The sequence below is a fragment of the Rhyacophila brunnea genome, unplaced genomic scaffold (genome assembly GCF_057557595.1).
Source record: "Rhyacophila brunnea isolate RB1 unplaced genomic scaffold, BYU_Rbru_1.0 scaffold_21, whole genome shotgun sequence".
In the NCBI taxonomy this organism is placed as follows: Eukaryota; Metazoa; Arthropoda; class Insecta; order Trichoptera; family Rhyacophilidae; genus Rhyacophila; species Rhyacophila brunnea.
In genome coordinates this window covers 13,538,006-13,550,301 of record NW_028232871.1, presented here as the reverse complement: position 1 = coordinate 13,550,301, position 12,296 = coordinate 13,538,006, and the positions used below count along the sequence as shown (strand labels likewise).

The window sequence follows — 12,296 nt, the reverse complement described above, 5'->3', positions numbered from 1 at the left end:
CTGCTTGATTTTGATAATCATGCACAACTCCACAGAATCTATTAAACTCATTATTTCGTTGTACCTAGTCACCTAAGCATTTTCAACATATTAGATTGATTAAGACGAGATATACCTAGCTTGCTGGCAACACCGAGTTGAGTCCCGTTTAATTGAGATTTTCCAGCGATTAAAAATTCAGAAATTATATGATTTGTTTTTTTTTCTACGGTGTATTGAAAACCTGTGTTATTAAAAATCTAAACAACATTTTAGGGATATGACAATTATTTCAATATTAAATCTTTTTTCCTGAAATGTCATAGTTCTGTTTTGTCACCGTTCTGTTTGTTCATGTTCTGTTTATTAATGGAACCAAGATAATATATACATCATGGCAAATTTAGTTTGCAAATTGTTTTATTTTCTCAAAATCAAAGTCAATTGCCAACTCCAATAGAAAGCTTTACCGAATGTATTTTACTATATAATGTTAAGCAGTGGTGAAGGGTGGAGGTTGGCTATTAAAATCTGACATGAATAGTGCATACTAAACTTTGTCTGTCAAAGGTACTTATTTGTTTTCATTGAACAAATAGCACCTGTACGCGTGCATGGATATACTTTCACTAATAGTGTGTATTCTAAACTATAATATTATATAAAACTATGTAAAAGTGCTGACTGTCTCTCCAATCTCATTCTTCAAGCGTAAGCGAGACACGATGTTATCATTGTATGGTGCTATTTGACAGGTTTGTAGATAATCGGTAAACGTCAAATAATATTCTGCGCCGTGTAGTTCGTATTTTTTCCAGCAGGTTCGCCACTATCGTTCTACTGCGTAGATGCAGATATCGCATACTTATAAATTTAGAAGCTTCTGAACTATTTTAATCCATGCATGCAATCTTGCAATTGCACGATAATATTTAAACATGCATTTTTTTTGTTATGGCCGTCATAATACATACTGTCAGCAGTAAATCCATGCACGTATAAACGGGGTATTACGTGAATAGTGAATAATAATTCAAAATACTAATACATTAGAGTTGGCACTCTCCATCATTGAATTTATAGAGATAGTGATCATTGAAAATATTTTGCGGAATGACGAAACCAAAATTGTCGCCGTACCAGCATGTGACAGTACGTGACGTGATCATAATGTATTTGAACCTTTATAGGCACTCCTGCCTCTGGTTACGAATGAATATTCTTTTTTGATTGGATACTGAGCTGATTGCTAATGTAATGAATGCGTTACAGGTACGTTGGGCGGACATAGAAGAGAAGCGCGAGCAGGAGAAGATGAGGGCCATCGGATTCGTGGTCGGCCAAACCAACTGGCAGCGCATGACCGATCCCACGCAGGGCTCCGGCGCCCTCACGCAGACCAAGTACATCGAGCGGGTCAACAAAAAATACTAGCAAGCCTCCGGTGCGTCACGTCATATCTTCGGTGATACCAACGTAACCTTAAGCCGTGTTTACACAGTGCGAGTGACTAACACTAATAGTCAATTAATATTGATAAGTCAGTTCAAGTATGCCAGTTTTATTGAAAATTGTATTTGAAAGATTGTAATCGATTGAGGATTAAATTTTAATTATTATTAATAGACATAATATGTACATAGGTATATTTAGTCTTTATTAAGGTATTTTAGAGTATATTTATGGTATAATGCACATATCAGTGGCGAAGGGTGGAGGTAGGCTGTTAATATCCGCCATAAATAGGGCACATTAACCTTTTTCAGTCAAATGTATATGTTTTTATTGAAATAAGACTACAATTTACAGATGGTATTGGTTGGGTTTTAAAAATCAATTAAACCCTGTCTTATCCAAACCATAATAGTATTGGTATATTTTAGGCGATATGACAAAATTGTGCACATTTTTTCATTCTTACTTATTTGTTTTCGTTAGATTAAGAATACGTATTACACATATTGTTGGTTCATTTTTTTAATTCATCAAGCTATGCCTAAACCAAACTATAATAGATAAAAATGATTATTCTATCTATAAAATATCCAAATTTATGTATGATTTAATTGCATAATTTTAGATTTTTTATAGATATACGTGTATTTTTTGACTATTATCTTTTATGGCTTGGTTTTCGCAGGGTTTAATTGAATTTTAAAAACTAACCAACACCATCTGTAAAATGTAGTCTTATTTAAATGAAAACAAGTATGTATGATTGACAAAGTTTAGTGTGCAATATTTATGGCGGATCTTAACAGCCTACCTCCACCCTTCGCCACTGGCACATATAATATTCTATATTTGGATTTTACTTAATTTGTTTTATACGTAATGCCCGTCTGCGCCATGTCTTTAGGCTGTAAAAATATTGTACGTACAAATAGAGCAGTTGAGAACATATTGTCTCGTTCAAATACATAATATAATGGGCTGGTGCACAAATCGACACCTCCTACGTATAAAGCCGTAACCGCAAAACGGTACTTTTCAGTAGTACGATTTTAATAAATTTTAATGACACCACAACGTTAATTTTTAATGCTGAAATCGTAATTTTTTAGTTGATTGATAATTTTGATTGAATTTTTGTTTTTTTTCGATTATCATTGTTGTATTATCATTAAAATTATTTAATAAAAGGCAGTCAAGTTAAAATAGCCAAAAACACAGTTAAACGGCCTTTTACGTAGGAAGTGTTGAAATGTTCCTTGTCCAAGATTCAAATTGAAAGTGACAATATCTTCTCCAATACATTTTTTACAGCGTAAAGGCATGGTATATGGTGTCCGCTGACATAACCGCTAGCTGTTGTGATTTTCTCTATATGCTAAAAGGCGGGCTTCTATATTTCCTACGGCGGAAGGGTCGAGGGGTAAAACACAACGACTGGCTGTTTGTATCAGTGGACAACTTAAAATGCACATTTTGTATTTGATAAATCAATTTCGGTAATAATTAATGGACATAGAATATCTGTGCATTATTAACCCGACGAATGTCCGTTTCGCTTTTGATTTTCAATCGATTTGAATGTTTCAAATTCGCTTTAAATACTCGATTACGGCAAATTCCTGCTAGTGGAAAATGTTTATTGATAATTTGAAATTGCCAGGTTATACACTTATTATTGGTGAAAGTCACTTGAAATGTATACACAGGGTTTTAAGCGTGTGAAGCAATATGCGAATGTAGATATTGCAATATAATTAAGTATTAAAATTACATACTTAATGTCCTTAGTATAAATAATTGAATCTAATATGGCTTATTGCCGCATTGACTTGAATATTATAAGTGAGCTCGCACATACAGATTCAACACAATCATATTATGCTAAGTACTTATGCATGTTCTTGTTTGATGGTTTTATGCTCATCCGAACATGCCTCAATGTGTGTACCATGTTGCTCGAAGCGAAAAAGATTCAAGGTCCGTAATTCTTGTTCGACAGAAATTCGCTTGAGCATGTCTCAACGTGTAGCGCTTTGACTGAGCGTCTTGTGTCGAGCTGCTCGAGCGTGTGGATGAGCATGCTTCCAAGTCAACCTTCTCGATCGAACGAAACCATCGAGCAAGAAAGTACGTGGGTATTTAGCAATAGCTTGTCAATCTTACGGATGATGAGTCGGATCACGTCACCGGTTAAGAGCACTCACCCGGACTCATTTATGACGACATTTTGCTTATGACGTCTCAGATATTTGACAGATGGCATGTCTGTTTACTATGAAATATAGTAGAACCTCAATAATATAACAGAAAAAATATGAAAAATCAAATGTAAAAATTGTTAAAAACATTCTATTAACGTTATACATGGTTAAATCCACGTGTCGCTACCTGTAAACAATGTTCTCCGCACTTGAATTCAAGTTATATTGCCGTACTGCTTGTAGCCCTGACGTTTGCAACGCTGGTTGCTAATTCACACTGCTGCATAGCGGTTTCATTTGTTTACTTGAAGTAAATGGATGCATTTATTACTGAATTCAATAAGTTTACAATGGTTAGAAGTAGATGAAAGTGTATAATGTTTAAGACTTTCACGATTATTTTTTATCGTTCATAGATTTTTGGGTTTCCACCGCGTGTACTTCTTCTATCCTCAACGTTTCTCTTGATAATGGCGTCTGCAACGAGCCCTAAACGTCGTGGAAAGAAGGAAGAAGTACACGTGGTGGAAACCCAAAAATCTAATACGATAGACGAAAGTGAATCTGGGTGAATCATGACTGAAAGTGAAATAGCAGATGAAGTTATGATCTTGAAAAATGAGAATGGAGTAGTGAAGTGAAGATGGCGCGGAAGACGAAACAACACACCCACAAACAAAGTCATTAGTGAAAAGATCGCATTTTGCAATCTAATATTTAAACTAAATTAAAATATTAATATTACACGCATTTTCGTAATTGTGCAAACAAAACTTGATTCGTTTTTCAAAGCAAGATGACCGAAAGTAACTGCGTCGAAATTGTACATTATTATCACTTCACAGTAGATGTGTCCGGATATATCATCTGAAGGCGAATAAACAGGATGTGTTATTATATAACGAACACGACACCCCCTCACCCACATTAGTTTGTTATATCGAGGTTCTATTGTAAGGGCCACATGCGAATTTGTTGTCATTAACTGAATGTGAAAGATTTTGTTAGAATTTTGAGTTAATGTTGTGTTGAATCTCTTGTTTAATTCTTCAGATTGACTGCTAATCCCATTTTTATCGGCAGTCGTATTAACAGTACAAAAACAATATTTTCTCCTTCTTTCATAACTTCTAAAACAACAGACAGCTTGTGTTCAGGTCAATACGGTATTGGAGAGTTTTTTTTACGTATAAGAATGTTAAATGTTAGTTCATTTCCGTTTAAATAATTTTTCACTGTATCATAAGATATTCTTTATTAAAAGAACGCTTCGAATCATTTTCGTAGTAAGTTAATTTTGATGTTATGTGTTGTAAGGCCGGATTGTGAATAATTTTGTGGATGTGAACGTAGACTCAGTGGATATTGTACGAGGACATGCACTGCGACCACTCTGAGGATAATTTTTACATCTACGAATGAATGTTTCGGTGGAAAGAGTGGTCGAAGTATGTCTACTTTAATTTGTGTAATGTTAATTTATGGTATCTCTAGCGAGTAGTATCGAATGATATATAAATTGTGGTGTATTGTAAACTGCCAACTTCAAAGGTCGACAGAATATTATAGTGTACACACTCAATTTTAACATCAAATTTTTGCAAGCACACGCAGCATAATTTGCTAAAAGTTGCTACGATTATATTGTGTGTGCTTGAGCATTTACTCAAATTACATGAGCAAGCTGGTTACATGTAAATTGTACGTAAAACATTTCACCGTAGCACAGTCCGCCGTTAGTTTTTTGTTGGAAAGAGATGACTGTATACTATACGGTCTCCAATTTTATTAGATTCAATATGAATATTAATTTGATTTTGGCAAAATTCCAGAATGAAAACCTAACCTAACCAATAATCCAGTATATCGGCTATTTTTAAATTTTGTTTGCTGCTGGCTTCCTGTAAAGTGTAAACCGACAAGAACCGTGTTTTATTTATAGATAAATTTTATCTCAGTACTATACGACCCCAAGAAGTTGGACGGTCTTTAATATACGTCCATATATTTCCAATACAACATTTCACGGCGAAGTGTGATACGGCGAACTGCATACGTACAAGTTTCCGGACACAGAGCAAGCTTGCTGACCTGACAACTCAACCGATCAACTGATCAATTTGTGACGATTGGGGTGAGGCGCTGTTAATGTACTATTCATTGTTTTAACAAACAATAAAATGAAACAAATATGTAAGTAAACAATAATAATAAGTAACTTATTATGTATTTGTCAAAATACAATGTCCAATAGTTTGTTGTGACATTTGAAGTAAGAAAATATGATGGGAGACTGTTTGGTGTAGTCACCAGGCTGATCAATAGTTATTTTAACGTTGGTAACACAATGTATGTTTTGAACCAATCAAAACATGCGAGAGACGATCCAATTTGTACCTGCGTATCTATTCTATACACAAGACTGCTATCGGGGGTAGTTTTTCATATGTTTGTATCGAAGTGTTATAATTGTTAGAATAAGTTAGCCGTCTAAACAGTCAAAACTGTCTATCTCGCTCGAAAATTAGCGCAGCCAAGAGAGGTGCTGTTAAGGCTAAGTCTCAGCTGAGGCATGGTCTAAAAAGATTGTAACTATGCGACGCACGGATTGTGCAAATGACGCGTGCCGAATGAAACATATAATAATATATTCATTGACATGTTTTCTTTTTACATGCATAACGTTTTTTAGTCATCTTTACACGATATAAGAATATATTCCTCCGACGCCATCACAAAACAAATTGACGTACTCACACCTCGACTGCCGATGAGTGCGGAATTTCGTCCCACCTATTGAAAATTATTTGCCGTTTCACCTATGTATGCTCTTAATACATAGCACTTATCGTAACAATTACAACTACCTTATTGTAATTGTTACAATAAGTGCTAATACTTCGATACAAAAATATGAAAAACTACCCTCGATAGCTGCCGATAGCAGTCTTGTGTAAGAATAGATGCGCTGAATTGTCTGTAATTGCTATTTAATGATGAGAATCGGGTCGTTATGTCTACGAGTCTGCTCATGTATTCAGAGGATTATAATATTAATAGTACTATCGACCGAGGGTACTTGATGGAATTTGAATTTAAATTTTAATGGATTTAAGTTTTGTACCATTTTATTTGAGTCATTTTTTGCGACCAGGCACTATGTGCACTCACCAAAAGGTAAACTACACATGAAACCCGGGTCGCGAAAAACGACTCAAATGGAATACTTAATACAAAACTTAAATCCAAAAGAATTTCGAGGATTATATTTAAATTGAAAGGATTCGGTTGTAGAAGGATTGGTCGTTAACTGTGTTTTCCTTTTTCCTCGAATTGATGTATTATAAAGAGGGTCTCATTCACTTTTAACCTGCCTTTGATATCAGGAAATCGTGTGCACTAGTGTTATACATTTTTGTACAACAGAACTGTGTGAATTGTAATTTTGATTTATATTATACAAACTCAATGCATTGAAGACAATTTTATTGTTGATAATCATGTTTCTATTAGAATAAGCAAATTGTAGGCCGCTAGAAATCCTAACAAATATTACTGTAAAATAAACATTCGGACTCAGGCATGTTTTTCTAATTTCAATAAAACATTAATGTTTACATTTTTTTGTTGTTTTATTTTTACCAGTTTTAATACCATTATTGATTAATTTAATAGAACGCGAAATTTTTTAGTACTTATTCCACTTTTATTATTTAATAAATCTGGACCGGTTTCGTCCACCTCAGAGGGACAGAGGGAAGAAGCCGGTCCAGATTTATTAAATAATAAAAGTGGAATAAGTATTAAAAAAATTTACATTTTATTAAATTAATCAAGAATACACAATGCAGTTCCACCAGTTAACCTGGCACTCGCGGCCTATTGTAGTATGACGAATTCACTCTCCGCGGTGACGGTTTTTGTTTAATTTATCTTCTGTGTTTCATAATAAAAATGGCAATAAAAAATGAGTTTTATGGCTCTTTAGGCGCCTAGACATGTTCAGATTATTTTACAACATTAAAAAACCGTAATAAATCAGTCATAATGTCAAAAATATCCGAAGAAATTAATTCTATACAAAGACTCACCATTTATAAGATTTCCGCCATTTTGTTTTATGTATATGGAGCACTGCAAGGCTTGCATTTTGTTATTCGTCACGCTCGTGCTTGACGCGAGTATAGAAACACTTCACAAATGGTAATAAAATCACACATAATGTTTTTTCCCTGAGTAGGGTCGTAAAAATAGCACAATAATTTTAGACTAAACAAACTTTTAGGCAGACACTTAAACAGCTATTAAATATTATTACTGAGTTACATATTATTTATTTTTACTTTACACATTTAAAATTGTTTTGAAGAGTGGTAGATTTTATAACACGGACTGAGACATAAAGCCACATTGCAAATACAACACATATATCTAGATAGAGATGTTTTTTTTTTATTAATTTTTGAATTTCCGCACACATGACAGCGTCTTCTGGGCTTTTTATTATTTGCCGTGGGCGGAATGTGTTGCGGCAAATGATCTGTTAAAGTTCTAGGCAACAACCTCAATGGATTTTCACTAGTCGATGGTCTGGGTTGTGGAGTTTTCGTGATTTTCACAGCGTACTTAGCAACTAATTGTTTTATCACGACTAACTGAAATTCTCCTAAAGTTTTTTTACTACCAGTAACAGATTTATACATATAGAACGCATTTAATAAATAGAGGTCAATCATGTGAAATGCTACTTTTTTGTACCATTTCACAGATTTCCTCATACACGACAAGCTGCTGAGCATCATGTCGGCCTTGTCGACAGTCCCCATATTTTTATTATACTCTAAGATGCACTTTGGCTTCATAATGGGTTCTCCGGTTCTAAAATTAGTTTTACCGGTTGGACCGAAGGAGTCATCGTGCATGGTTGTAAGCATGTGGACATCTCTTCTGTCACACCATTTGAGAGCCAACAATGGGCTGTTTGACTTTACCTCTGTCTCCCCCTTTTTCAGCTTTTTGAAGCATGGCATTTCTTTGCGATTCTTACGTACAGTCCCACAAGCATTGGTTTTATTTTCATGGAGGTGTTTGAATAACTGTGGACCGGTGTACCAGTTATCGCACCACAACGAATGCCCTTTGCCCAGATACTCGGTCAGCAGCGTTGTCACAACAGCTCCGGAAATTCCAAAGTTTTGGCTATCCACTATGTCTGTCCCGTCACCACAATAAATAATAAAATCTAAAATATAACCCGTCATAACGTCACACAGCACGAACATTTTGATACCGAAACGATGACGCTTCGATGGAATGAATTGTTTAAAAATAAGTCTCCCTTTAAAAACAATAATGCTCTCATCGATACAGAGATTTTGATGCGGAATCATCGTGTCTTTGAAAATTTTGCGTGTATGCTCTAAAAGTAACCTAATTTTATTTAGTCTATCTGAGGTAACACTTGTTGGATCGGAAAAATGGAGCATTTGGAGCAATAACTCATATCGGTCTCTAGGCATCGTCTGACCGAAAATGGGTGCACTTAAAAAACAATCCGTACTCCAGTGTTCTTCTAGTGACAAATGTTTGTTTCGTGTCATGAGCATTGACACCGCAAAAAATGCATATAATTCTGATACAGTTGTATCGATCCAATTATGAGAACGTGATTTTGGTCCAAGTTCTTGAGTGTTATACTGGTAGTGGAAAAAAATGTTTGTTTGTTGGACTACCTTCAACATTATATCACGGTTTAAAAAATGTTCAAAAAAAAGACACTCAGGCGAAGTCTCAGTCAAATCGCTGTTTGCTATGCCGGATTGAAAATCATCAAACTCATATACGATCGGAACATGGGGTCCGGATGTCCATGTTCTCAAGTGTTCAATTGGCTCTTCTGATATATCTACATCACTGAGGTCAGATGGTTCCAATTCTTCTTCAGACATTTCGTAATCGGAGTCCAATTCCTCACTTAAACCAGCCATATTGAAGTTTGAAAAAAGTTCTCAACCAAACACTCACACGATAACAAAGGTAAAATAGTCCAAAAAAATATAGTCAAAACACTTTTTAACAGTTTAATACACATGAATGGTATAGTTAAAAACACATAAACAATAACACAGACAAAATATTATAATAAAATTCACACAATACAATAGATCGCGTAAAATACGTAATATTTTGTACGGAAAAACGACAAGAGCGATTCCTTGCACAGTCCTCTCACAACAGTGATATTACGCATACTGCGCAAACGCAGTAAAGTGGCACGATGTTTCAAACCAAAATTAAATGAGCGTAGATTGACGGCCTGTCGAAGGCATGTCAAACATCTTAGTTTTAGTATTGTAACACAATTTATTTGACAATGTTACATATATGTCACCGTTGGTAATGAAATAAGGCAAATTATGGTAGAGATTTCAAAATCATGCGTCATGTATATTCTACATAATCGACCGGCGAATTTTTGCGTACAACATTGGCGACAGAAGCGCTGTAGCCCCGTAGTTTTGCGAAATTTCGCGTACTACTCTCGTGACAGAAGCGGGCGCCGGGTTAATACAATAAAAGAAATTAATACCATGATAAAAATTTTGACACTGCTTCACGAAGAGGTTTCTTAACAGATTTTTTTACAAGAAATGATTGTTGGCCACTACTGTCGAACAAGAACTTCTTGTCCACGTGTTAAAACTGTGTACTAACTAGCCCCTCCTGCTTAGTTAATCGCACTTCCGTTTTCAAATGAGGAATGCCCCTAAATTTATCATTTCATTTTACGCTTCCGTGGTGTGCAGATCTGTAAATTTACGTAATTTGATGCTTTTTATAATAAAAATATGTCTAAAACACGATCAGGTAAAATACTAAATTTTTATTAATAAACTTTTCGTTTATTGCGAAGAAGAAAAGGAGTTGTACCAGTAAAGAGAGCGGATACATTATTTAAACACGCGTTGCTGCCATGACAGGGATGTTACTGAGAAGTCTTCTATATACGACTACAGCGACTTCCGGTTATCGACGAAAACTTGTTGTCGGACAATGATTTGAGTTTCCCCATCTCCACCCGCCATGAATAAAAAGATTTTAATGTCACTTCCTTGTCCCGAAGCGATGCTGCACGGGACTGATGTAGCAACCATGCACCTTAATGCTTAAAGAAAGAGTTTTGACAAGTAGCTCAACATATTCGGTGGGCGCAGATCAAAAGGATTGGATAAAAAAAGTATACGGATTGATTGGAGAAAGCAGAGAAAAGGGCCAAAGCTCCCTTTAAGCCTGTACATCACCCATGGAGAATAAAAACCTAATATCTCTGTAGTCATTTGAGGAGAGTTATTGGAACACCACTTTTTTAATGGTTCTGTTCCGCTCTATTGGAAAAGCGTATACTGATGCCTTTCTGTTTCCACTATAACTTTATACGATTCTTTTTGAAGTTATACTTCTTTTAGCGCGTTTGGGAAATCAGATCAGAGTGTATTTTTGGCGTGTGACATGTAACACATAATTTATTTTTTCACACGAAAAAAAATGCACTCGATTGCATTCGAACCACCGATTGTTCGGTTATCAGCCGAACGCACTACCTTTATTTACGCCACAGTATGATACTGCAATCATGATGATTATACAGTATAATATTATATAGTTTAGAATTGTTCCGTTGCCTAGGCAGCGAATTTATTATTGTCGGCCATTTGCAATTCTTCTTGAGTGTGTAATTTAACAAGATAATTAAGAGCTAGTCAAAGAATCTAGGTTATCACAAGTTTTGTTTTTGTTTTGTAACGCCAAAGAAGTATAACTTCTAACGCACGTGCACACACCGATTTTTTTTTACTAATTTTTTGTCTTTCTATCGAACAATGAAACAGGATTCGGTTCCATCAAATAAAAAAATCGGAAAAAAACTTATACCTTCCCGCCTGTACTCTGTACATCCTTGCCAGGTGAAGTATTTGGACACCACAACGGAATGATTTGATTTACGCCATCTCCACCCGCAATGTATATGCAGCTGCGATTTGTGCACGGCCGCCTTCCATACACTATAAATGTGTCAGAATGAAAAGATTTTAATACCACTCTTCCTTGTCCTGAAACGAAGCTGAACGGTACTAATATAGCAACCATGCACCTTTGTGTTTAAAGAAAGAGTTTAGAAAATAAAAAAAAATCTTAACTTGTGCTACCCTCATTTACCATTAGTGCCATAATCCACTGTACCCGTGTACTAAAATCCTGCTGAAACAGAGGAGTCAGGAGTTGAAAGTGATGAATCTAAGGAGGGATCGAAGTTATTCCGTACTCCATACGACACAGCAAACTTTTCAAATGTGTCAATGTTGGCCTTGGTTGATATCAAGTCAGCGTGGCCAATTGGTAGATCCGTGTGTGTACAGACCCTGGAAAATAACTCCACTCCGCTCAGTTGGATCCAATCAACGGAATTTAGTATTACAGTTGTAAAATGAGACGAGTCCAATAATCAAACTTGGATGAAGAACGGTTTAAATTTTACAGACAGCGTACTATCGAGATTGTACTTTGTTGTAATAACGTTAGTCCCGATATTATAATGTTTGTACGAAGGTTGCTTATTGTATGTGATATTAGTTGGTATAAGGTTGATTGAAAACACTGTTT

The 12,296-nt window shown here is 35.4% G+C and overlaps 1 protein-coding gene across 2 annotated transcripts in view; it reads left to right on the top strand.

Moving 5' to 3' along the window:
• The window catches only part of ZAP3 (protein), a 30,979-nt gene extending 23,725 nt beyond the window's left edge, over positions 1–7,254 (top strand). The window contains exon 9 of one of the 2 annotated variants that reach the window (XM_085948997.1): positions 1,252–7,254. In XM_085948997.1, coding sequence (XP_085805123.1) covers positions 1,252–1,413 — 162 coding nt within the window. In that variant the 3' untranslated portion in view covers positions 1,414–7,254. The remainder of the gene's footprint in view (positions 1–1,251) is intronic. The other variant, XM_085948998.1, reaches the window with a different exon arrangement.
• The last annotated feature ends 5,042 nt before the right edge of the window (positions 7,255–12,296 follow it).